Here is a 26,049-nt window from a genome sequence, read left to right as displayed (position 1 = left end):
TATTACATATTACCTAAAAATACAATTAGCGTGACACATTAATGTAAACAAAGTCCCGAAATACTTTCTGCAGTGTGTAAGTCCGATATACATATACAAACCAATTTCTATCATAAAGGCACTGAAAAATATCAAATGACACTTCTTCGTAGCAACCTATTGTAGGACAATTCTTGTATGTTATTACAGTAATGTTAAATATCAGTTATCCATAACAGCCTAATATATACTATATGCAGAGGAACTACTGTTCCAAACAATGCCTTAGGCTCCTCGGGTTCGGACTAAAAACGTCCTTAGCAGTGTTAGTGGCGCACCGGGTCGCGCTGAGCGCTGTGCACCCTTCACTCCGCTACAGTCCACTGATGTGATCGGAGGGCTACAGTCTCAATAACGTAACCATGGGTGTGTTTTAGTGTTTGTGAAATGTCTGGTGAAGTTAACAAAGAAACTGAAGGAGGGAAGACCTCAAGAAACAAGAGACTCAAATCGGCTCTTGGTCATGTGGGTCTTTTGGCAGCGCTAATGGTGTATGCAGCTGCAGGAGGATTGGTATGTAGCTATAAGTTACTAAATGCTACTCGTGATATTTATCTATCGAGAAAGCTATAACAATAATTTATATATACACGACGTCTAGCTAACAGATTATTACCATGCTCATATTGAACGTACATCCGCAGCGTAAACATGATTTTTTTTCCTTTTTCGTACAATAATGCAGGCTATTATCCTAAGTTTTTTTGGTATCCACTGTCGTAAAGAACAACCGCAGTTAATATATATATATATATTTTTTATACAAGCAGACGGAGGTATAGTTTGAGACTAGCAACAAGCCAATGAATGATTTCAGCAATTGTCTTTAATGTTACATATTCTGAAAACTAAATTTACATGTCAGTATGAAGTATGCTGGCCATCCTTGGAAATTAACAGTACTCGTAATATAAGGAATCCATCTCTTAATAGCAGTAGGGGAAAAATGTTGTAAATATGGTTGCAGGCGGTTAAGATGATTTTTGTTTGCAATTGTTGTTGTTAGTTACGATGAAGATGTTGGTACGACATTTACCTAGCTCTTTTCAGGTAATGAATTAAAAGCACAGAAAATGTCTCTATCAAAAATTAGTCATTTACTTGGAAAACCTCACTTTTTCGCCAGTTGTTTCATAAAGTGGCAATACATGCGTTTTCTTTTATCCTCCCGCTTCCTTCCGTTAATCAGGTTTCATCAAGTAACTACAGTGAAATCAACAAAATTTATTACGCGATATGCAGACTCCATTAACCATGTTTGCAATCAGAAAGTTTTTTTTTTTTTTTTTTTTTTTTACCTGTGTAACATATTTACTGATTGCGGCACTTAGGGGCTAATGAGGACTGTTAGGGGTGCTTACACATTGAATGTCTAACTCACAATTCACATTGGGAAAGTAGTTGTCTCAGTTGTATCACATACGAAATAATTTGTTAGAGTAGTGCTCATCATCGAAAGAACCTGATGTTTTACCTTTGCGATTGCTACTGACTGAGGAAGACACTGAGATCTGTAGGTTGTCGACGATCCCCGACAGCTTATTAGCAAAGATAAAAGGTAAACATTTAGCTTTTCTCAGATATTCTTTAGAGTATAAAAAGCGTAATAATTTGTCCTGTTCTAAAGAATAAATGCCTGAAGTCTTGGGTGTGGATTCTTCTCATAGTGTTAAAGTCACCGGGTGCTGCTGTAGTATTCCGTGACTGATTTGGACAGCAGAACATTATATGTTTAGTTGTTAAAAGTCAGCATTTTCGATCAAATATAGGCACTCTGGCTGGCCAATCACCACCTTAACTTTTATATGGGTATTCAGAGATGTGAAATAGTAGCATTCATTTAATCAGCGCAATCCTACGCCCTGTCCCCCCCCCCCCCCCCTTCCTGTTCTCGCAGATAAAAATGTTTTAAATTACTCGGTAACTACTTTAGAGGTAGAATCAAATTTCTGAGACACTATGCTTTAGCATAAATTTATTAGATACCATATTGTTTTAAAAAAAATGTATCAGACGCTGGCATAGAACAGTTCATTCATACCGCACTGCTTTAATACGGTATGCAGAAACATCATTTACGTGCTACTGACTGCTAGAATTTATATGGTACAACTTAGTACCTTACTCGAGGAACAAGCTTCGGAGGCAAATGCGAGGACTGCGCGTTGTCCTCTTGGGCAGGGTCCTTGTGAAGGTGGGTTTAGCCTTGCCTTCCTCTGATTTTTTTATGAACTGTCAGAAGTGTTTTTATGGATTACTGTGACTGTACAGTGTGGTGGTACGTTTGTGTTGTGGTTTAAAGAAACGAGGAGGGTGGACCGGGTACCGGCGCATAACTTACTCATCTCAAACACTACTAAGGTGGCCGCACAGCTTCAACTTGTCAGACTGACTAATGTCACTATGACCGTCACATGCCCTCATTCTGTGGCGCACCGGCGAGAGGGTTGGAATTTCGCCTAGGCCAATGGTGCAATGTCTAGTGATCGGAACTTGATGCCCCCACCTCTCCCTCCCCCTCCCCCCTCGCCGGTCAAACAACGACTGTGAAAATTTCTTCTAGTCAGGATTCGAACCTGATATCTCTTAACTGAGTGCCTCCGGGGAAGGGCACATTAGCGACCTCGGTTACGGAGTCGGGTTGCCTGTGTTTATTACGTAGAAAGTTACTCTTAGGGAAATGAAATACCATCACAGATGTGAAATAAAACAACTATGTTTATATCTGAAAGCCACTAGACAACGCGCAACACTGTGTATGCACGCATCACCACCGTCTGTCACTTCTTGCGGCATTTGTGGTGTAAGGTAGATTGCCGGTAAGCCGCCGCGTAATCCCGATTTTCTCTGATACTTACACACAGGATATACCTAGATCGCAAAGTGATTATTATTTCTTCTGACGCATTTCGGCCAAAACTATCATCAGTTCTAAATAAAAAACATAAGAACCAATACATTCAGATCTGATGATGGCTGTAGCCGAAACGTATCACTAGGAATAATACACACATTGCGATACAGACAAATTCTGTATATAAATACTAAGAATTACCATCATCTTCTTTAACGATTTTCTAACTAATGTTTCGAATTTTCTGTAATATTACCGTTTTGCTCATTGTACGGAAAGTATGGGGGACGAAACCGTAAAACGTGAAAGTAACTTCGAGGCCACCCTGAGAGGGTATTATAATGTCTTCATTGTTCACAGTATATGCAAATGATCTGATGGATAATGTCCGGATCTCAGTGAGACTGTTCGCAGATGATTACGTCGTATACAGGGAAGTTGCACGTCTAGAAAACTGTAGGGAAATGAAAAAACTTCTGCAGAGGGCCGACACACAGTGCAGGAACGTGAAGTAATTATGTTGAAATGTGTGTGAAATCTTATGGGACTTAACTGCTAAGCTCATCAGTCCCTAAGCTTATACACTACTTAACCTAAATTATCCTAAGGACAAACACACACACACACACACACACACACACCCATGCCCGAGGGAGGACTCGAACCTCCGTGAAGCAATTAAATAGGGAAGAAAGATCCATTATTGTTCGATGACACTATTGGTGACATAAATCGCTGGAAACGACAGCAACCGTCCGGAGCGTCCTAAAAAGTATTGACGACATAACATTGGGGAAAAGCTGATGGGCTGAATGTCACTGGAGGAATCTTAACGGGATATAATTCATCCACGAAAAAAGGGGCTTACAAAACTTTCATTCCTGAGTATTTCTTAACAGTCTGGGCGCCTTATAAGGCTGAATTAACAGAGGAGATACGGAAGTCTAAAGAAGAGCGGCGCGCTTTCTCACGGGATCGTTTAGTAAGCGCCAGTGAGTTACGAAGACGCTCGCCTTAACTTCAGTGGGAGGTCCTACGCGAGAGGAGTTATCTATCATGGAGAGGTTTACCGTTAAGAGTACGAGAAAACGTTCCAAAAAAAAAAATCAAAAAAAATCGAGCAACGTATAACTTCCTCACACATTCATCTATAGGGACAAGATCAGATAAATTAGAGCTCGTACGGTACATACTATTAGGGAACGTCACACGAAAGTGAGCGAGGCGAGGGTAGCAGTACTACACCAGAAGTAGTGCCCGCCAGACGGCGCGAAGTAGCTCCCGGCGTACAAATATACGAGGAAGTGCTGAAAAGTAATGTCTCCAAATTTTTTTATGTGAAAACTCTTAAAGCTTCGTAAATAAAGCAAACGCCATTAACATTCTACAACTTTATTCTTGATCTCTACGTATTTTCTGCCTTCTGTCGCTAGAGGGCTCGGAAATGTAGTTTGTAACTTGGAGTGTAACGTAACTGTGACGGTTCGTGAGAAACGGCTCTCTGTAATTGTGTTTCGAATTCTAAGAGTTCTTTCACCATTGGAGCACCCTCTTCTTCAGCGTGACATTGCTAGACTCCACACGAGCGCTGCCACATCTGCCATAACCCGACGACTTGGGTTCACTGTCATCGATCATCCTCCATACAGTACCAACTTGGTCACATCTGATTTTCATCTGTTTGCAGAACATAGACATCTTTGAGGGCTTCACTTTGATAATGATGAAGAGGTCCAAGCAGAGGTGGTGATGTGGCTCCGTCAACAGTCATTCTGCAGTGACGGTATTAACAAGCAGGTCTCTCATTGAGAAAAATGTATTCGTCGCCAGGGTGATTATGTTGAGAAATAAATATGTGGATATGGGGAATAAAGATTTCGAATGTTAATAAAGTCTGTTTTATTTAAAAAGCTGTAATAGTTTTCATATAAAAACGCGTAGGCGTTACTTTTCAAATTCCCGTCTTAGATTTAAGGGAGGTAATGTTTTTCTCGATGCCTATTGGAATATTCGCCTTTGGCATGTTAGGTTCAAACGTTTCTGTAATTTGTTCAACGACAGTTCGTTTATTTCTGCGACTCTTTCACAGTTCTACTTCAAATGGTATCTCTGCTCTGTTAATCCAACAAGAGTCCTAGACTAACAGAAAAGGGTATAGAATCAATCGGATGACGATTTCGTAAGCGTCATAGTTCACAGCAAATTACATCTTCTGAGTATACTTACTCTGTTAGGCCACAGCCTTACTTGTGTCAGATCGAAAATTTCTGTCACATCTTGACTAGCCTTTTACGAGCAATGCTTTTACTATTGGGCTATCTATCTACGTTTCGCGACCTGTCTCAGAGCTCCAGTCTGCGTATACTTATCCCCAATTCCTTCGAATCTTGCTAACCTACCCGCATCTAGGAGAAAGTTTGAGGCTCGATCACACAGTGATTCACTCTGATAAAATGCATTCTGGAAGCAACATTTAGGCTGTAGCTTTTCTTCCACAGATAATTTTCTAGCAGAGTATGGAGGAATCCAGTGGAGTTAGAAAAGTAGAGAAGAGATATTGTCAGACTGTAGCTTTTAGTCGGGTCGTGAAGCCTGCTTGGAGAGCTTCGTTGGTAAGTAAACATAGTCAAAGATAGAGTCCCAGTCCGATGCACAGACTTGATCCTTCAGGAAGTTTAATTACAGCTAACGCTTTGCACGTTTAATTAATGTGGCAGTGCAGTCGTAATGGTTTCAGATTGATAACGCTAGATATTTGACTACTGTGACCAGTCCTCGCGACTAATTGTTGACGATTTCATTATTTGTTCTCATTACAATGAATTTGTTTTTATTTGCCAAGCTAAGCATTGACAATCTTAATGTCCTTCTATATTTCGTTACTATTATCAAAGGTTGTGCACAGACCAGTGCTTCCGGCGTAATCTTCCAGGTCATGTATACACCGAATGGTCACTTTCTTATGATCATCTGCTGACAGTGTCCAAAAGGGGGAGAAACAAGAAATAGGGACCTTGTTCTTGAGTAGAACGTCGGAAGATTTGTGGAAAACGGTGAAATTTAATCAAAAGATATTAGACGTGTAACACTGTTCACAACATGTCAAAGGAAAAGTTGTGAAACCAAAAGGCCCCAAAATAAACAGAATTTTCGTAACAACAAAATAGTTCACTGAACATACGATTATCCCTAGCTGCCACACACGCTTGATTTTTTTTATGCACTAGTTCAAGACTGCCGTTCAGTTGGTTTAATTCGTGCAAATATCTGGAAGTCATTCTTAGTTGCTGACAATCAGAAATTCCCCATTGCATACAAGAAATGGTCTAAGTGGTTCAGATGTGGAGATCGCGCAGGCTTGTCCGTGCCGTGTGTAACTTAGCCTGCTAAAACTTCATCCTTCGGAAGAGTTAGGCCGGAGGAGGGAGCGTTATTGACTGAGTAATGTTTTCCTAGTATTCCCTGGGTGACTTCGTCATTCTAGAAGCCACAGTGGATCAATACAATTATGCATCTATCCTTGTGGACCATGTCCACCCCTACAAGCAGTTAGTTTTTCCTCTGCACGATTACATCAACCAGCAGGACAATACAATGAGTCACACAACTCGCAGTGCTCGAAGAGTGGCAGGATGAGTTTACCGTATTTCACTGGACACCACATTCCCCAGATTTAAATTGAATGTAGAATAGGTGGGATAACCTCATTGGTCTGTTCGCACTACGGGTCCTAAACTGAGAAACCTAGTGCAGATGGCCATAGCACTGGAGACGGCATGGCTCCACATCGCTGTCAGTATCTCCGAGAACCTCATAAACTCTCTTCCTGCACGTCTCGCAGCGGTCCACCCTGTAAAAGGTGTTTATTCTATCTTTTTACAGGTTGTCACATAATGTGATTGGGCAATGTACTGTAATACTGTGCTGTGACCAAAAAATTTTTAAATGTTCTTAACTGTGTCGAAATATAGGGCTATTTCTTGATTAGTATCTTAGCCTCTACAGTGTCTTTAATGACTAAATTTAAAATATGACTTGATTCTTGTTTTGTGCATCATTGTTTATACTACCCACGACTGGTGCTTTGTCATATCGTTGGCCGAAATACTCGCTCAAGTCTAGTCTCTTTCGTTCTTTACATATTCGTATCATAATGCAGATGGATCCTTGTCCTGGGTAAAGGAGGTAAATGATTCCAATGTCTTTCCGTGAGTCCAAAAGAATCCTGTGTTATTTTAACACAGAAAAAGACTTCTCTTTATCGATGGGTTTACTACATTTTCCACTTTTCCTTCCTATTTTAATTTTTCTCATTTTCATTAATTATCGAGGCACGTTATCCTGGAGGATATTGCACCGATCGCCCCAACCTAGTTATTCCACTCTTACTATCGCTGGGTAATTTCCTTTGTTGTTCGATGTTTGCATATCCTCTTAGAGTAAACGACACGTAGAGTCGTGACGCAGTTCGCAACAATACAGCGGTCTCCGCAATGGCCGTTGCTTAGCGTCAGTTGGAGAAGCGACTGGCGAGCAACATGACTGTTTCCGTTGCAGTCGGCAAAATCGTAAGGAAACTATGAAATGCAGTAAGAACGCGGAAGCAACGACAGCATTCAAAAGGTAAGCCACCAACCTACATGTGAGTTCCGTCAATATTTTTAAACCTAAACATAGACAGTAACTCCGACTGCACCTTCCTGCAGGCTCATAACTTAAATTCTCAGACATATATACTTAGTCAACGTGGAGAGCTTCCATCCTGCAGTTACATTCCAGGCTAATTTGATTTTACAAACCAGTTATACAGTCTATTTCTCAAGGTTTGTGTGTGTTGGAGCAGCATGGATTTTATAAATCTTAATCGGAATATTACAAATTATACATTCTATATTAAGTTTCTGTACCAAGTGATCTCTAGATTCGCTCGTATAGAAATTGTTCATAAAGTTGAGTGTGTCACCGTGACGTCTTGAAATACGTTTTCCATTCAAACAGCAAAAGAAATAATACATTTTTAAGAATTTCTAACGCGTTGTAGACTAATTCCAAACGTTAGCTTGTATTTTTGTCAGAAAATTAATTTGCGTTTTAATAACGTGTGTCTTACAAACGGAGCGAACTGCGATTTGAAACTTGTTTCTGCCTACGTACGGTTAAATAAGATGGGCCAGCTTTCGTCTTTGTGCAACTTAGTTCGTATCCTCAATTCTAGTAGAGTTCTTAGCTTTCCGTCTCCGTAATACTGAATCGACAGATATCACAGGATTTCGAGCTGCTAATAATTCGATTATTCTCATTATCAACTATGAGGATCAAATCCTAACGTGCGCGTTAGCACTGACGCTGTAAGCATAATCGTTTAATGCTGTTTTATTTCAGTGATAAGTAATTTGCTGCAATATCATTTGTATCCGACCTCTTGCGCCAAATCTAATTTGACCACAAGAAGTATTAATCGTTCACTCTAAGATGACTCTTCAACCAGTGGCTGATGAGAGTATCTCTTTCGATAGATATCGAAAGACTGTGTATGACTTCAGACTGATATTCACATATTTCTAGTCTTTACCAATTTTAGCTGTCAGTATCCTGCACAGACAGAATTTTCATTGAGCGTATCAACAAAAAAAAATCACTACAAATTCAGTTACCCCTGCTTTCTTTTACGAGTACATAGCTTCACTGAACCAAGCATCGTCTGCTAGCTAAAGTTAACTAAATAAGTGGCACGTGTTTACGTCAAAATGATATCCAAAACCAGTTTTGATTATTGTAGTATTAGCTGAGTACCAGGCGTTGCCTGGGTATGTATTTATTCCATATCTTCCTCTCTCTGTTCCTCTCCGCCTGTCCCTCGCTCTGTCCATCTCCTCTCGAGTTCTCTCTCCACGTTATCATCGCTATACCAATAGGCGGATGGTGGTTCTTACCTCCCAAAGTATTTCTTTTCAGATAGTATCAAATTTGATTGAAATCGTTCCAGAAGTTCAGCTTTTTAGACGTGACAAATATATTTCACATATTTAACGTATTTCACATGTAATCATACACTTGCTTCACCTCTATCCCTTGCGAATTTCGCCTTGCATTTTCATTTTCACGCAACTCAGCGTTTATGACGTCTTATCTCCTGAACTGTGTGTCGTATAGTGATATAATTTTACAGGCGTATCCAGTGATTAAATTTAGATACTTTACGCAAAGTGCGTTTAGAACAGAATTACCAGTAAAGAAGTACTAAAACGTCATGCCTGATGCACGAACAGCGAAATTGTAGTAAGCTATAAATATTTTTCCTTTCATCATTTTGTGGGCGCTGTCGGCGAGAAATGGTTTCGTTAAGGTTTGAAATTCATACGTACATACATACATAGATACATACATTTATGCTTCCATAGTTATTAATTTATGGAAAGGGAAACACTTCACTTGACTGATCGATTTTACTAGTTTTTCCAGTTTAATTTTTCCTTGTTCATTATTTTTCTTCGTTTCTCCTTCGGACACCAGGACCCCCCTCATCCTGTTCTGCCCCGTACAGTAGACGTTACTTTAGATCAATCATGAATGTGTTCCTCTATCTCTGTGCCACAAACACACGTTATGAAGATTCACCTTTCCAGACGCATACAACTTGGCTTTGTCACTGGAAACCAGCTCCTCTGAAAAACGTTTTCCTCCAGTAGCCACTACATATTATTGAAAAATCATAAAAATCTCCCCGAGCCGTCAGCGGACATAACAACGGCAGTCAGTATGATTTTTACACGCAAACTTTTGCGCAGAACACGTCATACAGTTGACTGTGGTACCTGCAGTTCTTCGCTCACATGTCCTCTCGATTCTTTTCGTGCTCCTGGCAGCTTATTCCCCTCACACATTCCACCTTCTGTGCTCATTTCCCAGCTGGCCTGCTTCCCTGACACCACATATGCAGACATTTTAACGGAATGTATTGTATCACCCATGGATTGTTTTGTCTGTTGGAGCTTTACTCGATATTTGGTACTGACTCGCATTTAATGAATGCCAGACCACAGAACACACGCATTGCTCCATTATACGCCAAGCTCTGACACGCCTTATACGTGGTGGTTAAAGAGGTTTTCTGTTCACTGATAGGTGTCATTTTTCTGTATGTCGTGTAGACTTTGCGCAGTCGTCTTCTGAAACTCCAGAGGTACTTACAAATAATACTGCACTTCCTTTACCGCTGCTGCGGAGCAGAATAATTTCATTATGCAAGATTATTTTTTTTTTATTTAAGTTCTGTGAGGTGAACTAGGATATGGCTCCGTCAGTGTGACAGACCCTCATGCAGGGACCTGGGTTCGATTCCCAGTACTGTCAGGGATTTTCCTTGGTGGGAGGACTGGACTGGGATGCACTCAACCTCGTGATGCCAGCTGAAGAGTACCTGATCGAGAGGTAGCGGCTCCAAGGTTGGAACGTCGACAACGGCCGGAGTATAACCCCATGCCCCTACATACCGCATCCGATGTTGAAGACGAGAATGGCTTGGCGGTCGGTCGACTATCGCGTGGTCTTCAGGGCCCGATCGCGGGGTTCCCATGTTCCAGATGAGCCCCAAAAGGTATAGGCTAGAGATGAACCGAGGCATCAATCGTTATGTCGACATGGCATACCGCCAATACAACAGACATCAAGAAACAGGACAGACGGAGACTCCTCTGGTTTAGTTAGCAAGGCACTGTGAGGTAACGCTACGTAACACTCCATCGAGCACCGCTGTCAAAGTCAACAGAAGGACTGAGCTTGACAGCATAGAACCATTATCGAAATTTCCACAGCGAGGCAAGCAGTGCTGATGGTCCCAATAGAGACAAATACCCTTATCTACTCAGAGCCATCGCATCATAGGCCCGGTTCCCACAAATAACACAGCTTTCAGAGAACAAGGCACATTCTACCTTACTGTCGTTCTGTCTGTGACTAAGAACCAGAGAGGACAGTCTAACGAACCAGAATGAGCTGTTCAATAATGGCCAGTCTGATTCTTAACTTCAACACTGGGAGAACCACATCTCCCGCTTGCCACAGCCGTGGTCTGCCGTTGTAGCCTACTGGGTTAATGTGGCTTAGTAGACTGGTGAGCAGCCAGCCGCCTCATCATCCTCATCCTCATCCTCATCATCATCCTCATCCTCATCCTCATCATCATCTGAGTCACTGCGGATGACGTACGAGCTGCCTTCTTGGTGCTGATAAGCCGAGGCGCGTACGCGCAGCCTTCTGGCGGACTGATGAACGTCTAATGCAGTCTAGCTCGATCCATGGTCGGCGAACGAGGCCTCTCTGCACGACAGCCGGCATCCCGGACCACAGTCGACAGACTCCACCTGAGCGCATGACGGGGCGGTCATCGAGAGCGCTGACGGGGCAGCAGATCTGGGACACCGTACTTCGCCCGGCGGGCCGCGCCTGTGTCGCCCTCCACCGTCGCCAGCACCGCACGTAGCCGAGACGCTTACTTGCGGCATTGACTTCACGACACGCTGGCAAGGTACAAATGGTTCAAATGGCTCTGAGCATTATGGGACTTAACTTCTGGGATCATCAGTTCACTAGAACTTAGAACTACTTAAACCTAACTAACCTAAGGACATCACACACATCCATGCCCGAGGCAGGATTCGAACCTGCGACCGTGGCGGTCGCGCGGTTCCAGACTGTAGCGCCTAGAACCGCTCGGCCACTCCGGCCGGCAGAATGCAGAAGGATATGGACACATTTTACAGGATTGTTCAATGCGCAGATTAGAGGAACAACGATCCGGAGAAGAATAATTGTTTGCATCAGCATGACAATGCACCCTCTCAAAGAACGTGTGTGGGGAAATGGTTTTCGGACAGTAACGTTCCTGAAATGGAGTGACCTGTCCGGAGACCTGACCTGAACCACGGACAACGTCGGGGATGAATTAGGCCGTAGGCTTTACTCCAGAATCCAATGTCCAACATTACAACTTTCCCTGATTTCGGCTCTTGAGGAAAAATGGGTTTCCATTCCTCCGCAGGCGTTGGGACTACTCACTGAAAGTGTCCCCATCAAAGTTCCAGCCGTGATCAAGGCGAAGAGTGGACACAACCCATATTAACGCCCACTAATAGGTGTCGAATATGAGATACTGTACATAGACGATCTTCAATTTTTGTTATCAACAGACGCAATTTTTTCCCTTTTCTCAGACGATAATTCCCTAAACGACAACTAACGAAATATTTGAAGACGCGAGCAACGTAATTGGTTTATCATTAAATTTTGATAAAGGTTATTTCATATAATTCAGGACTCATCAGAGTTTACGTTACAATAGTCCACTCAAATAATGAAATGCTACAAGTAGACAGTGTTGTGTTTCTGGGGCTACAGACAGTTAACGATATAATTGGAAAAATTGGCTCAGTTTGGTTAAGTTTTCAGAACACAAGATTACTGTTACAGGTCTTTAATGAAGAAACTAGTGTGTTCTGAATGTTTTACATATTGCTATTCGCTAATGAGTTACAAAACAGTTTTTGAGGAAACTCGACTAAGAAGGATAACATTTTCAGAATACGTGAGTCTGTTACAAGAATATTATCCGGTGTTGCTTCTAGAATTTGCTTAAGGATCTCTTCACAAACCTTGACAACTGCTTTACACTACAAATATTCATTATGTCTTTTGTCAGTACAACTGTTCTCGTGCCAAAAAATAGCGCAAAACTTGAATATAATACTGGGGCCAAAAACAGCCTCTACAAAGATTTCAAGGGTTTTATCTGAATAAAAGAAGGAAACATGAAGTTAACAACGGAAACGGAGACGGTTGGAAACTATCCTCCTAAGACGTTATTGTTGAATGGAAGTTAGACAGTCGGCTTGGTCACCCTGTGTCGCAAAACCGAGTCACGCGATTGCTGTGTCTCAACGAGAACAGTTTCCGTTATCATGTCCAAAGAGAGCTTAGATGCATGATGTACACAGCCAAAAGTGTGTAGGCATCGGCATCGAAACAAACCGTGAAACCTCTGTGTTCAGGAAAAAAAGGATTTCGGACATACGACGACATACTAGCTCTCTCCGGTAATCGCACACCCAAATCCAGTCAATCACTACAATATTACCATACGACGTTCTTCCGTTCCACGGAGAAAGATCATATAAAATCCTACGGGGCTTAAACAGACATGGGGTTAAAACCATCATTCGGCCGCGTCTTGTGAAGAATAGCCGTGCCTCACCCCCCAATCCTGTGTTTAAACGTTCCATGTGATATAGCACTTGATAAGTGGGACAGTCTAATCGTTTCTCAGCCGAATTGTTTTCCAACGCTGTACTGAAAACTATCGGCATATCGAATGAAGAACTTTTGAGGAATTTGCTGATACTGAACACAGTCTTAGCATAAGCAGTTGTCAGAGTCTGTCATTATTAGACGCATCTCAATTTTAAAAGATATGAGCTACGCGATTGATAATGGCTGGAAGCGATAGCTTGATGATGAAAGGGCGCATGTTTGGATGAATGGAAAAGAGGAGGCTACGCATTTCATCGGTGTTTCCAACGTAACATCTTGCCGCAGTGTGCACAACTAAAGCATCTGCGTGATTCCGTTGCTTCTTAGACAGCTAGCTGCTTTTCTGAAGAATACAATGATGACCATTGTCGGAAGCTCGGATCCTGCAGAAAAATGACGCAGTAAATTCTCAAACAACATTCAACAAAATATAGAAAAGAGTCAGATAAGAATTTAACAGCGTGACAGGGCATACTGTCTTATGGATAATGTGCTGGAGTTTGAATGAAGTAATATTGTATTGGGAAACTCCTTGTAACCCATTGAAGAGTATCTCTGTCAAATTGTAATGAATCAAAAGACACTTAGATAGATTCCTGATAAGGGGAATATGCATTGAAATAGATTTTTTTGCTCGTTAGGGTATAGTGCTCCCATCAGTTTGTTTTTATAGAAAATACCTGTCAGTCTCAGTGGATGTCAACGAGCAGCGTCACAGTTGTGTGGAAAACAAGCAGTTCACCCAAGTTTATGAGCTGGACCACTGATAGTTTTGTATCTAGTATACAGCCCACGTCATGCTTGACAAACGCACACGCACACACCATTATAAACGAGGGGAGTTCAACCAACAATGCCACGCATTTTTTTTTTCTGAAAGCACGTTGTTGTATTTTTCCCAGGGTTCCACTACACCATATTATTTCCCACTCTTTTGGCTACAAAACCCTATTTTTCAACATAATCTCTGTTCATTGTGACGGCCTTACGCCACCTTACTGGGAGTGCCTCTCCGCCCCCGGTAGCTGAATGGTCAACGTGACGGATTGTCAGTCCTATGGGCCCGGGTTCGATTCCCGGCTGGGTCGGGGAATTTTCTCCCCCCATGGACTGGGTGTTGTGCTGTCCTCATCATCCTATCATCCTCATCGACTGCAGGTCGCCGAAGTGGCGTCAAATTGAAAGAGCGGCACCCGGCGAACGGCCTGCCCGACGGGTGGCCCTAGCCATACGATTAAATTACATTAAAAAGCCGGGAGTGCCTGTGTGTCAGCATGGTACCACTCTACTGGGCGACGACGGAGGCGACGGCTTGCTGCATCAATAACCTCCCCACTGTCCATGTACCACTTCCCGCGGAGTGCATACTTCATTGGGCCACACGAAAGTCGGAAGGCGCGACATCCAGCTTGTAGGGTATGAGGAGGAACATTCCCATGAAGCTTTTTGAGGTCCTTTCGGGTGCGCAGACTTGTGTGAGGCCTTGCGTTGTCAAGGAGAAAAAGTTCGTATTCGTTTTTGTGGCGACGAACACACTGACTTCGTTTCTTCAGTTTGCTGATGATAGCACAGTACACTTCAGAGTTGATCGGTACGCCGTGAGGGAGGACACCAAACAGAATAACCCCTTCAGAGTCCCAGAAGACCGTCGTTATAGCTATACCGACTGTGTGCGCTGGTTTGAACTTTCTCTTCAGAGGAGCGGTAGTGTGGCGCCAGTCCGTGGATTGCCGGTTTGTTTCCAGTTCGAGGTGATGAACACTAGTTTCGTCGCCTGTGATGATATTCGACAGCAAACTGCCACTATCAGCCTCGCAACGTGCAAGAAATTCCGCACAGATGGTCCTTTGTTGCTCTCTATGGTTTTCTACTAGACGGCGAGGAACCCAGCGGGCGCACACACCTCAGAGTACCCCAACTGGTGGACGAGTGTGTCAGCACTACCAACAGAGACGTCAAGTTGTGCAACGAGGTGTTTGACTGTAATCTGGCAATCATCTCGAATGAAAGTGTCTGTACGTTACACCACTACAGGAGTAACATCTGTGTGCGACCCGCTGGCACGCGGGAGATCGAACAGGTTTGCACGACCTTCTTGACAGGCGTCTCGCCCAACGGCTCACCCTGCTTTTGTTCACTATCAGGTCACCGTACACATTCTGCAAGCGCCAAGGTAAACTCTGGTTTTCTGCCGAAAGAAATTCAATGACAACACTCTGCTTGGAACGTACCTCCTTTACAGACGCCATTTTGAAGCCTTACGTACAGCGCTGCCACCTATCACAACTTCATGAAACTATCGGGGCTGAAGCAGGAATACTTCATGATACCTCACAACAAATTCCGTATTTCTTAACTGAAAATGGCCGAGAAGAAACTTGAGCTGCATAACTTATCGTACGACCCTCGTAACATATCAGAGAAAGGCAACTGCAAACAGCAATCGCCAGGACCTCTCCTAGACTCTGTGTGTGTGTGTGTGTGTGTGTGTGTGTGTGTGTGTGTGTGTGTGTGTGTGTGTGTGGGGGGGGGGGGGGGAGGGGGGGGGGGGCGCTCAACGACGAGGGTATCAGCACTAGAACGGCGATGCATGATTCCTGGATCTGCTCCCCTACGCTCATTTCCTGAGTATGGGACTACTTTGATTTTTGAATTAATGGCTACGTCCTGAGTGCATTACAAAAATCAATAGTGGCACGTCTGAAAAATGACATGAACTCTGTTAAAGAATTTCAATTGTTTAGACACTTGTTTCAAATTTCACGTACTTGGTTAATGTAGCACCTTTCAATGTATCTTACTGCGCTGTTTTGGACGACAGCGGAATATATCAGTAAGCACAAGTGAAATTCAGCAGATTCAATATTCCGATCGGCTTGCTCATGTTAGACCATTCTAGAGTTTCGAAATGATACTGAAGAACTGTTCCAGTTTTTTCACTGGTTTTGAAACCCCTCGTTTTGTTGCTCTACATGTCTTCGGATGGAAGAGGCTAATTTGGGAGCAGAATAAGAGAGCATTTTCTTTTGGGTTCAAGTGTTCACTGTAATAAGTTCAGTGTCTGTGTGTTGCGACCGCACCGCAAAACCGTGCGATTAGTAGACGAAAGGACGTGCCTCTCCAATGGGAACCGAAAACATTTGATCGCAAGGTCATAGGTCAACCGATTCCTCCACAGGAAAACACGTCTGATATATTCTACACGACACTGGTGACGGCATGTGCGTCACATGACAGGACTATGTTGTCGACCCACCTAACTTGCACACTTGGCGAATGGGTAAAAAGATTCTTCTACCTTGCCCGATTTAGGTTTTCTTGTGGATGTGATGATCACTTTCAAAAACGTGATGAAAACATAAGAGTGTGTCACATAAACTGCAACAAATGAATGCAACAGTTTCACACTCGCACAGTTTTCTCTGTGCTCTGTCAAAACATATGTTTTTAACGTTTTCAAATTTTTCGGTGTGTAGATCGTCAAATCCTGCATATGTCCAAGCAAATCTGATCATGTCCTGGAATTTTGGAGAGCGAAGTTGATTATGTGTGAGTGCCTGAAGTCTGATAATTGTCTGAAAATAAAAAATTTTCACTCGAGGGAAGACTTGAACCAAGGACCTCTTGTTCCGCAGCTGCTCACGCTAACCACGGGACCACGGCGCTCCTTAGTTCACGTCCTCCTTGATGTTGCTGATGTTGCCTATGGACTGCTCCGTTTGTATATTTTGCTTATTTTTTCATAGTTCCACACAACTTCTTCCTGTTTTCTCGATTGATCTGTGTTCAGTTTTTCAAGGCCTATCCACTGTGCCAACTTATAACTGAATCTGAGGGGGGTGCGATGGGGACGTTCCCTTGTGAGATGTTAGAGCACGTGCCCCCCGAAAGCCAAAGGTCCCGAGTTCGAGTCTCGGTCTGGCACACAGTTTTAATTTGCCAGGAAGTTTCATATCAGCGCATACTCCGCTGCAGAGTGAAAATTTCATTCTGGAAACATCCCTCAGGCTGTGGCAAGGCCATGTCTCCGCAATACCCATTCTTCCAGGAGTGCTAGTTCTGCAAGTTTAGCAGCAGAGCTTCTATGAAGTTTGGAAGACGAGGTACTGGCGGAAGTAAAGCTGTGAGGACGGGTCGTGAGTCGTGTTTGGGTAGCTCAGATGGTAGAGCACTTGCCCGCTAAAGGCCAAGGTCCCGAGCCGAGTCTCGGTCCGGCACACAGTTTTAATCTGCCAGGCAGTTTCATATCAGCGCACACTCCGCTGCGGAGTGAAAATTTAATTCTCAGTTAAATTAAGCTACGCAAGCTTTTAGTGGCACGTCTATTATTTCAGTTTAGCTTTCTATTTATTTCTACACAGTTGAACGTGTTTACGACGTGTAGTGTGCAACTTGTTGAGCGCCATGCCACCTGAAAAAAGAATCGTCGTTTCGTGGATAGCTGACCATCCTGGAACATTTACATATGACAGAATTGTTTTATATTGTCCAGTTTGAGAGAAAAACGTTTGGTGCAAAAAAAAAAAAAAAAGTTTCAATTAGGCCAGCATGTCAAGACAAGTCCTCACATCGCACGAATGCAGAAGAAAGGACCATGACAACAACTTCAGACAATAGCAAATTGCAGTAGCGGGAATTTGACCAAAGGTAACCAAAAAAGTCCGTTTAACATGGATCTATGTGAAGCATTCATTGCAATCAATATTCCTCTTAACAAACTTACAAACCCTATCCTCAAAGCCGGCCGCGGTGGTCTAGCGGTTCAAGGCGCTCAGTCCGGAACCGCGCGACCGCTACGGTCGCAGGTTCGAATCCTGCCTCGGGCATGGATGTGTGTGATGTCCTTAGGTTAGTTAGGTTTAACTAGTTCTAAGTTCTAGGGGACTTATGACCACAGATGTTGAGTCCCATAGTGCTCAGCCATTTGAACCATTTTTGAACCTATCCTCAAAGGCTTTCCGCGCAATTAATGCTTAAATCAAAATAAACCAGTTGAATCAACATTGAGTAAAAATTACAAACTGACAATTTACTTAAATGTTCTGGAAGAAATACGCAGTGAACTCAAGGAGAGCATTGTCCGTATTTCTGTTGACGAAATTACAGACACTTGTGGCCGTTACATTGCAAATTTAATTGTTGGTGCTTTAAAAGAAGAGCCTCCTTCTACCTATTTAGCGGCCTGAAAAGAACTTGAAAAAGTCAGTCATTCTACGATCGCCAGATTTGTGAATGAGAGTGTTAGAAAAAATATTTCCAGAATTTTCTGCTGATGAGAGGATGTTTTTGTTTTATTTTTGATGCTGCTCCCTATATGATCAAAGCAGGAAAAGTTCTACTACTGCTTTATCCCAACTTGATCCATGTGACGTGCTTTGCTAATGGAGTACATGGCCTAGCTGAGGAAGTACGTTCCATGTATGTAAATGTAAATAAACGGATTTCATCCACAAAGAAAGTGTTTCTAAAGGCTCCTGCTGGCATCAAGACCTACAAAGAAACACTAGCAAATGTGCATTTACCTCCCGAACCACTGGTAACTCGTTGGGGTACGTGAGTCGAAGCAGTATTGTTTGAAATGGTTATTCTGAGGCCATTCGAGGGGTAGTAAACGACTTCTATGTGGAGAGGCTTTGGCAGCTTGCCAGTGCAAGAAAACTTTTAATGACTCCAATATTAAAATGACATTGCTAAGATTAACACTCACTTTCCCATATACCTGCAAGTATTAAAAAGTTTGAAATTCAAGGTTTTGACGCTGAATGAATCTATTCAGCTAATGAATAAAATTATTCTAGTGAACTCCTCACTGCCGGAGATATTCCCAAGGAAACTTGTAAGATTGAAAACATTTTAAACAATAACACAGGCTTTGAACCCCTGTGCCAAATTGATTATTTTATTAATGTGATGGGTGAACGTTTACCAGACGCAAAAGTGCCAACATAGCACCCAAATTCAAATACTGCTCAGTTACCTCAGTTTATCTAGAACGGTCCTTTTCTGCTTACAAAAATGTTTTGAGTGATCGAAGACACAATCTTACTACCGAACATTTGGAGGAGTACTTGGCCATTTACGTTTACAATAGCAGAAAAATGTAAAATAAGTTGTAAATGATGCTTTGTTCCAATAGTATTAATTAAAAGTTAATGCTGTTAAAAAGAATTCATAATTGTATGTTTTCTTAAATAAAATACAGCATTACGGAGTTTCTGAGCGTGCCCCTCTGCGTCCGATATGTCTCGAAGTTGGTCTTGTACATATCGAATGTTTCGCTACGACTCACTCGCATCGCATATGCTTCTTACCGACAACGATAGCTAAGAAGGAACAATTCTTTTGCAAATTTTCAGAAAATAAACTCTGAAAGGCCTCCTTTCTAACCTCTACCAGAAAGTATCCAGAAAATATTAGCGTTCTAAATGTACAAATTTTTCAAGAGGTCGGCGCTCTTCCTCGTAATTTATATGCACAGGTTCGACTTTGAGATATAATGCCTGCAGTAACTACAATGATTTTTTTTATTATTAGGTCTTGCATATTTGGACGCTTTTCACGTATTATAAGCATTTTTCATGCATATTTGCATGCATATTTTAAGGTTTTTATTATGCATATAATCCGGTCTCTGGTCATGACATAACATTAGCTCAGTGGGAATAGTACTCGTTCATAGCGAAATGGTAAACTGTTAGGCATAAGTGGGATGCAAGTTGTGAAAGCTGGCTCACCTACACCACTTTACATCAGAATTTTAACGTCTATAATGTTAAGTTGGAGAGATATAACTTTAAGCCTGTGTGAATGGAGGGTTCTGAGGAGCGAGATAATGAATGACGCTCTCGATCAGAGTGACCTGTACATACTTCTATCTACTACATCCATGACACCTTGTTTCTTTCTGCAGAAGTACAGTAAGGAGGACTAAACATTATTGTTGATGAGACCACGCTGAAAGTGCCTCTTGATCGTGCTGTTACTCTGCTCAGCTTCCCAGGCGAAACGAGGTCACATTCTGGAACTGACACCTAACACACCCCATCCATTTGCGCCAAGAAGAGCACCAAGGTACCTTACTGGACTACTTTCTCACGCCGCCTTTTAATGTGCTCTTTACAGGATCGTAATATCCTTGTGGAATAACAAACACGCTCCCGTGTGTAAAATGATACACTGTTTTTATTATTTGTATATCACAACAAATGCAACAGAAAGGGCGCTGTTTTTACAGTAATCAGAATGAATCATTAATTTGTCGTATTAGATACATTAGGAAAATTAAAATGGATCTGAATCGTTCACGTAAATACAATAACTAACAACACTGGAAATGGAAATGCCGTGTGGCTAGGGCCTCCCGTCGGGTAGACCGTTGCCTGGTGCAAGTCTTTCCAGTTGACGCCTCTTCGGCGACTTGCCCATCGATGGGGATGAAATGATGATGGTGATAAGGACAGCACAACACACAGTCCCTGAGCCGAGAAAATCTCCGATCCAGCCGGGAATCGAATCCTGGCCGTTAGGCATGACATTCCGTCGCGCTGACCACTCAGCTCCCGGGGACGGACCACTGACAACATTAAAATAACATAAACTGCTTGAGTACTTACCAATCACTGTAGTGTGCATGCAGAGTGTCGTACTTGTGCAAAGGAGTATTCCTTAATAATGAGGTGAAATTTATTGTGCAACTGCAGTACACTCCATTCAGTCAAAAATACTAAATACAAACACTAAAATAAAGACGAATGAAGGCAAGGGTAAGTGCCACTTAGTTCGGAATCACTTTCTTCCTTGACACAGCCATTATCTCAGCTCTGGTCCGTGAATGAGCCACTGGCATTGCCCAAGGACATAATAATACTGTCTATATTACTCTCGACAACCTACTTCATTTTTCCACGCTTCTTTAGCAACCGTTTCTGTATCGAGTACAACATTTCTCGACTTCACTGGCGTTAAATGTGCCACTGCTTTGTCTAACAGTCTTTGAATCTCTGCCACAGTGAAGCTTTTGTTATTTATTGTGACGTAATTTTTAATTATGTGCTCTATCATTTGGATGGCGTTAAAGCGGCAGTGGTATCGTGGCAGCCTAAGAAACCTGTGACCATGTTCTGCAGCTACCTCGTCCACAACATACTGTTGGAACTGGGGCTTATTTTTCTTTACTATTTCCATTAGCTGCACCTTACAGAAATCGGTCAGAATTCTCACGTTGTGGCGTTTGAACCATTCAACAATGTCTGCTTTTTCGTTGCCATCGTTGGAGCTTTATCTTTAATAACTGAATGGTATGGGGCATTATCCATTACAGTGGCAGACGGCCGGTTTAAGTTTCCCAGTGGTTGCCCCTTGAACCACTTCAGAAAACTATAGTGGCTCATCTCCTCGTGGCAGTCGTTTGTTTTCCTCAATTTGTAAAGGAGGGGACAGTTAGTTTCGAAACAAGATGCAGTTCCAGCGTTTAAGTCTTTAAAACAAAAATTCTTGCGCCCTTTCCCATCGCAACAGGAGAACTTCCACATGTGCTGACATCTGTCCAGTATTTTCTGACAAAATGACCGGCGTTTATCCAGGTTTCATCGAGCCACAGAATGTCTTCAAATGACACTTTAACGATAGTTCTTAAAAGTCGACAACGCCACGCTACGATGTCGCCTCTCTCCATTGTAACTTTGCGTCCATTAATTTTTTTATATCAAAAACAGAGAGCTCTAACAACAATTAACAAAGACGTTTTGCTGCCAGTGAATAACTTTGCCTCGCGAGGGTAACGCACGGTTTTTTAATAGTTGGATGTTCTTTTCTCTCGTAATATCCATTTCTGTGGCGACGAACAGCATCTTGTCGAAAAGAGTCCAAGTTTGTCACACGTGGTTCTGTCCTCTTCTTCCCGTATATCCGCAGTTTGAATCAACCTGGCTCTTACTCTTCTGCACAGCAGTTCTCCTTTCAAATACTGACGACAGTATTTTTGTGTATCTTCAAGCTGTCTGCAGTTCTTTCGACTACCTTCGTTTGAGGCAACTGACCACTCTCTCTCCCTCTCTCTCTCTCTCTCTCTCTCTCTCTCTCTCTCTCTCTCGAAATATTCTCGCACCAAGCACACAAACTCGCTTGTCTGACTGTACAAAACATGAGTAGATCCCTGAACTTTCCGGTTAGTTGCTGCACTTTTCCGCACACTTCCACTACAAGCTTCAAACATTCTGTTGCGCAAAATAAACTCGCTGCACAGAGAAACAAAACACACAACGAAACGGACCATAGCTGTTTACTTTACCGCTAGCGCCGTCTACAACTGGCTACAGGAGGCGCTACATGCAGTAGGAGAGAGATTTGACAACGGTGAACAGAAAAGGAGGAACGGCCAAGTGCGTTCAGCGATTAAACGCTGTGAGTAGTCAGAATTTCACCCTAAATTGCCCGAATAGTTGGTTCTTTTACATTATTTATGTTAGAGGTGGGCCAGGCCTGTGTAAATGGCAAAAAGTTACGAATTATAATCCAGTCAATTTTCGTGTATTGTGGAAGTATTTTATGACTATAAAATTTCTGTTTGACTGCAAGGATATTTTCTTGAGATTGCCCACAGCAAATCATATTTTTAATCTTTGTTTTAATGTGCTTATAAATGATTTTAAATTATGATTAATTTTAATTTCTTAGAAAACAGTCTCTTATGTGTTTCATGCTCTTTGTTGTAATATATTTATTATGTACACTGATGTTTGGTGTAATAACCGCATATTAGGTGTTTCGTTGTTAAGCATTTATTGATCAATAAAATTTTTTCAGTGATGACTCAAGTAGGCCTGTTCTTAAAATCTCAGTTCACACAATGTGTAGATTCATCTTGAGCAAGGGCACTGATAACCTTTAATTGAGTGTTTAAAAATCAATGTTAACATCACGGACTTGTTCAGTAACACGTTTCATTTTTTCGTCCACATTTGCTTTGTTTTGCACTTGTCATTTTTCAATTTCTCCTTACATCTCCTCAAATATAAATGAATAAAATAAATTATATGCAATTAGCTGAAGAATCAAATTAAATAAACAAGTTAAACTGTTTCACAGATTTTACTTACCGGTTTTCTTTTCATATATATTTTTTTTTACTTTTCTCGTTAACCTATTCTCTTAATATAGTTAGGTTAGCAGCTTTCTATTCCGACTAGCATTTTTGTATCAAAGTTGTACTCCATCTGCTACAAAAAAGTTTAAAATAATCAATTTTGCTGTAATTTGCATGAAAATGCTGTGAGACGACGCGGTCATCTGGATGAACTTTTAATAAATTTACTTAAGTTATGTCTTGACCACACTTTTTATTTTTCACCAACCTTACGCGTTTAGACTTCCCGTCATTTTCAAAGACAGTGCTGTCTCAGCACTTGTCTCGTGCTCGAGAATGTTGACGTGATAACAATGTATCTAATGTTTTTATATGACTGACATAGCACTGCCTTTGGAAATGATGGAAAGTCGAAAAGCATAAGGTTGATGAGAAATGAGTGTTGCAAGACATAAGTCAAATAATCAAATTTAGTACACTGTACGGTCCTCTACAGAATTGAATGCCAGTCGGTTTTACTATTTGTTTACAGAAATTACAAATAAAATGCAACAGGAAAAGAGAAGCTTCTTTTATGGTCACAGAGTGCAATGACGGAATTTTGGCGACGCAGAAAAGCTATTTAAGCACTTAGGTTCATTACAAAAACTTGTAGATCTACATATTAATGGAAATGGCTGTGCTTGAGTTCATGGTAGTGTTTCGGAATCAATGTGCAGACATACATCTTATATAACATTCTGTGTGTTGAGAAATACTGGCGCTCGCGGAACTTTTCGTTTACTGGTGTAACATCGAGAGCAAGTGCTGCTTTCTCCTGGGCTTCCGTGTCACAATATCATAACCGTTCCAGCGGACGTTTTAGTAATTGGTGCCGTGCCGTACCAGCGGATTCGTGCAGCTGTAGTTATACTCTGGTTGGTACTGAGACGTCCCGGATGCACTTGCCAGACCTGTAGTAAGAAGTAATTTTTGGCTGCTTATCTGAAATGCAAACTGGCTGTCGTGCACTGCTGCAAATATTAGCAGGGAGCATGTTTGTGGTGAGAACATTCAGACATCTGGAGTGAGAAAGAGGAACGTTAATTATTATGTTCATCCATAGAATGAGCCCCAAGCGAGGCTACAACTTCTGTCCGTAATTAAGAAAGCAAACAGGACGGGAAACAAATAAGCAGCTTCGAAGGCTCCAGTCGTCGAAATACGTGAGTTACTGTGGGCAATAAAGATGCTAACTCGTTTCAAATGGTTTACTCCGAGGTCTTTCCTTCTTATTCCTTGGGAATTAAGACAAATGAATTTTTTTGTAGCACATTCTCAACATGTGAATGTAATATATATAAAACGTCTTCAGGTTACGAGTGGCCTACCGGGACCATCCGACCGCCGTGTCATCCTCGGTGGAGGACGCGAATAGGAGGGGCGTGGAGTCAGCACACCGCTCTCCCGGTCGTAAGATGGTATTCTTGACCGAAGCCGCTACTATTCGGTCGAGTAGGTCCTCAGTTGGCATCACGAGGCTGAGTGCACCCCGAAAAATGGCAACAGCGCATGGCGGCCTGGATGGTCACCCATCAGAAGTGCCCACCACGCCCGACAGCGCTTAACTTCGGTGATCTCACGGGAACCGGTGTGTGGATGTAATATACCCGACATTATATCAGCAGCAGTAGATATTTTCTGACGTTCTTGAGTATAATATATTTACATATTCTGATAACGACTCTACTGTGTGTTATTTGTTTGAAATACTTAATAACAAATGCAGCGCGGTCAACTATTTTTTTGAAAACCGTGTGGCCGCTATAGTCTCAGCAATACTGTTGTTTAGGTTAATATACTCTGTGATTTAACTAAGTTGTTCACCTCAAATATTTCTGGAACCGGTTAAGATATCGTAATTCTGTTTTTACCCAGATGAATAGTGAGAAAGTCCTACTAAACGACGCATCATCTCTTTCTCAGAGCTATATTAATTATAGAGATGTTGGTATCAACTTCGCTTTTCCAAATGATACTATAATCATTTCTGCTGTTATTATTGTAATTCTAAAAAAATAATTAAACGGCCTTTTACTCCTCACAAATACGATTACTAGTTTCGGAACTATCACAGTATTTAGAACTTACAATTTATGTGTTTTGAACATGAAACTGATTACTATCTAATACATAGTTCGTGATTTCATACCCAAATAAGGAAATACACTCCTGGAAATTGAAATAAGAACACCGTGAATTCATTGTCCCAGGAAGGGGAAACTTTATTGACACATTCCTGGGGTCAGATACATCACATGATCACACTGACAGAACCACAGGCACATAGACACAGGCAACAGAGCATGCACAATGTCGGCACTAGTACAGTGTATATCCACCTTTCGCAGCAATGCAGGCTGCTATTCTCCCATGGAGACGATCGTAGAGATGCTGGATGTAGTCCTGTGGAACGGCTTGCCGTGCCATTTCCACCTGGCGCCTCGGTTGGACCAGCGTTCGTGCTGGACGTGCAGACCGCGTGAGACGACGGTTCATCCAGTCCCAAACATGCTCAATGGGGGACAAATCCGGAGATCTTGCTGGCCAGGGTAGTTGACTTACACCTTCTAGAGCACGTTGGGTGGCACGGGATACATGCGGACGTGCATTGTCCTGTTGGAACAGCAAGTTCCCTTGCCGGTCTAGGAATGGTAGAACGATGGGTTCGATGACGGTTTGGATGTACCGTGCACTATTCAGTGTCCCCTCGACGATCACCAGTGGT

At 42.2% G+C, this 26,049-nt stretch overlaps 1 protein-coding gene across 1 annotated transcript in view; it reads left to right on the top strand.

Moving 5' to 3' along the window:
* The first annotated feature begins 323 nt into the window (after positions 1-323).
* LOC124789484 (TWiK family of potassium channels protein 7) overlaps positions 324-26,049 on the top strand; it is a 467,723-nt gene continuing 441,997 nt past the window's right edge. Inside the window, exon 1 of the mRNA XM_047256863.1 lies at positions 324-552. Within this exon, the coding sequence (XP_047112819.1) occupies positions 427-552 (126 nt within the window). The 5' untranslated portion in view covers positions 324-426. The remainder of the gene's footprint in view (positions 553-26,049) is intronic.

Source organism: Schistocerca piceifrons, chromosome 3 (assembly GCF_021461385.2).
Source record: "Schistocerca piceifrons isolate TAMUIC-IGC-003096 chromosome 3, iqSchPice1.1, whole genome shotgun sequence".
NCBI classification, from domain to species: Eukaryota; Metazoa; Arthropoda; class Insecta; order Orthoptera; family Acrididae; genus Schistocerca; species Schistocerca piceifrons.
Note: the sequence above shows the minus strand (reverse complement) of the source record. Positions and strands in the feature narration are given on the sequence as shown.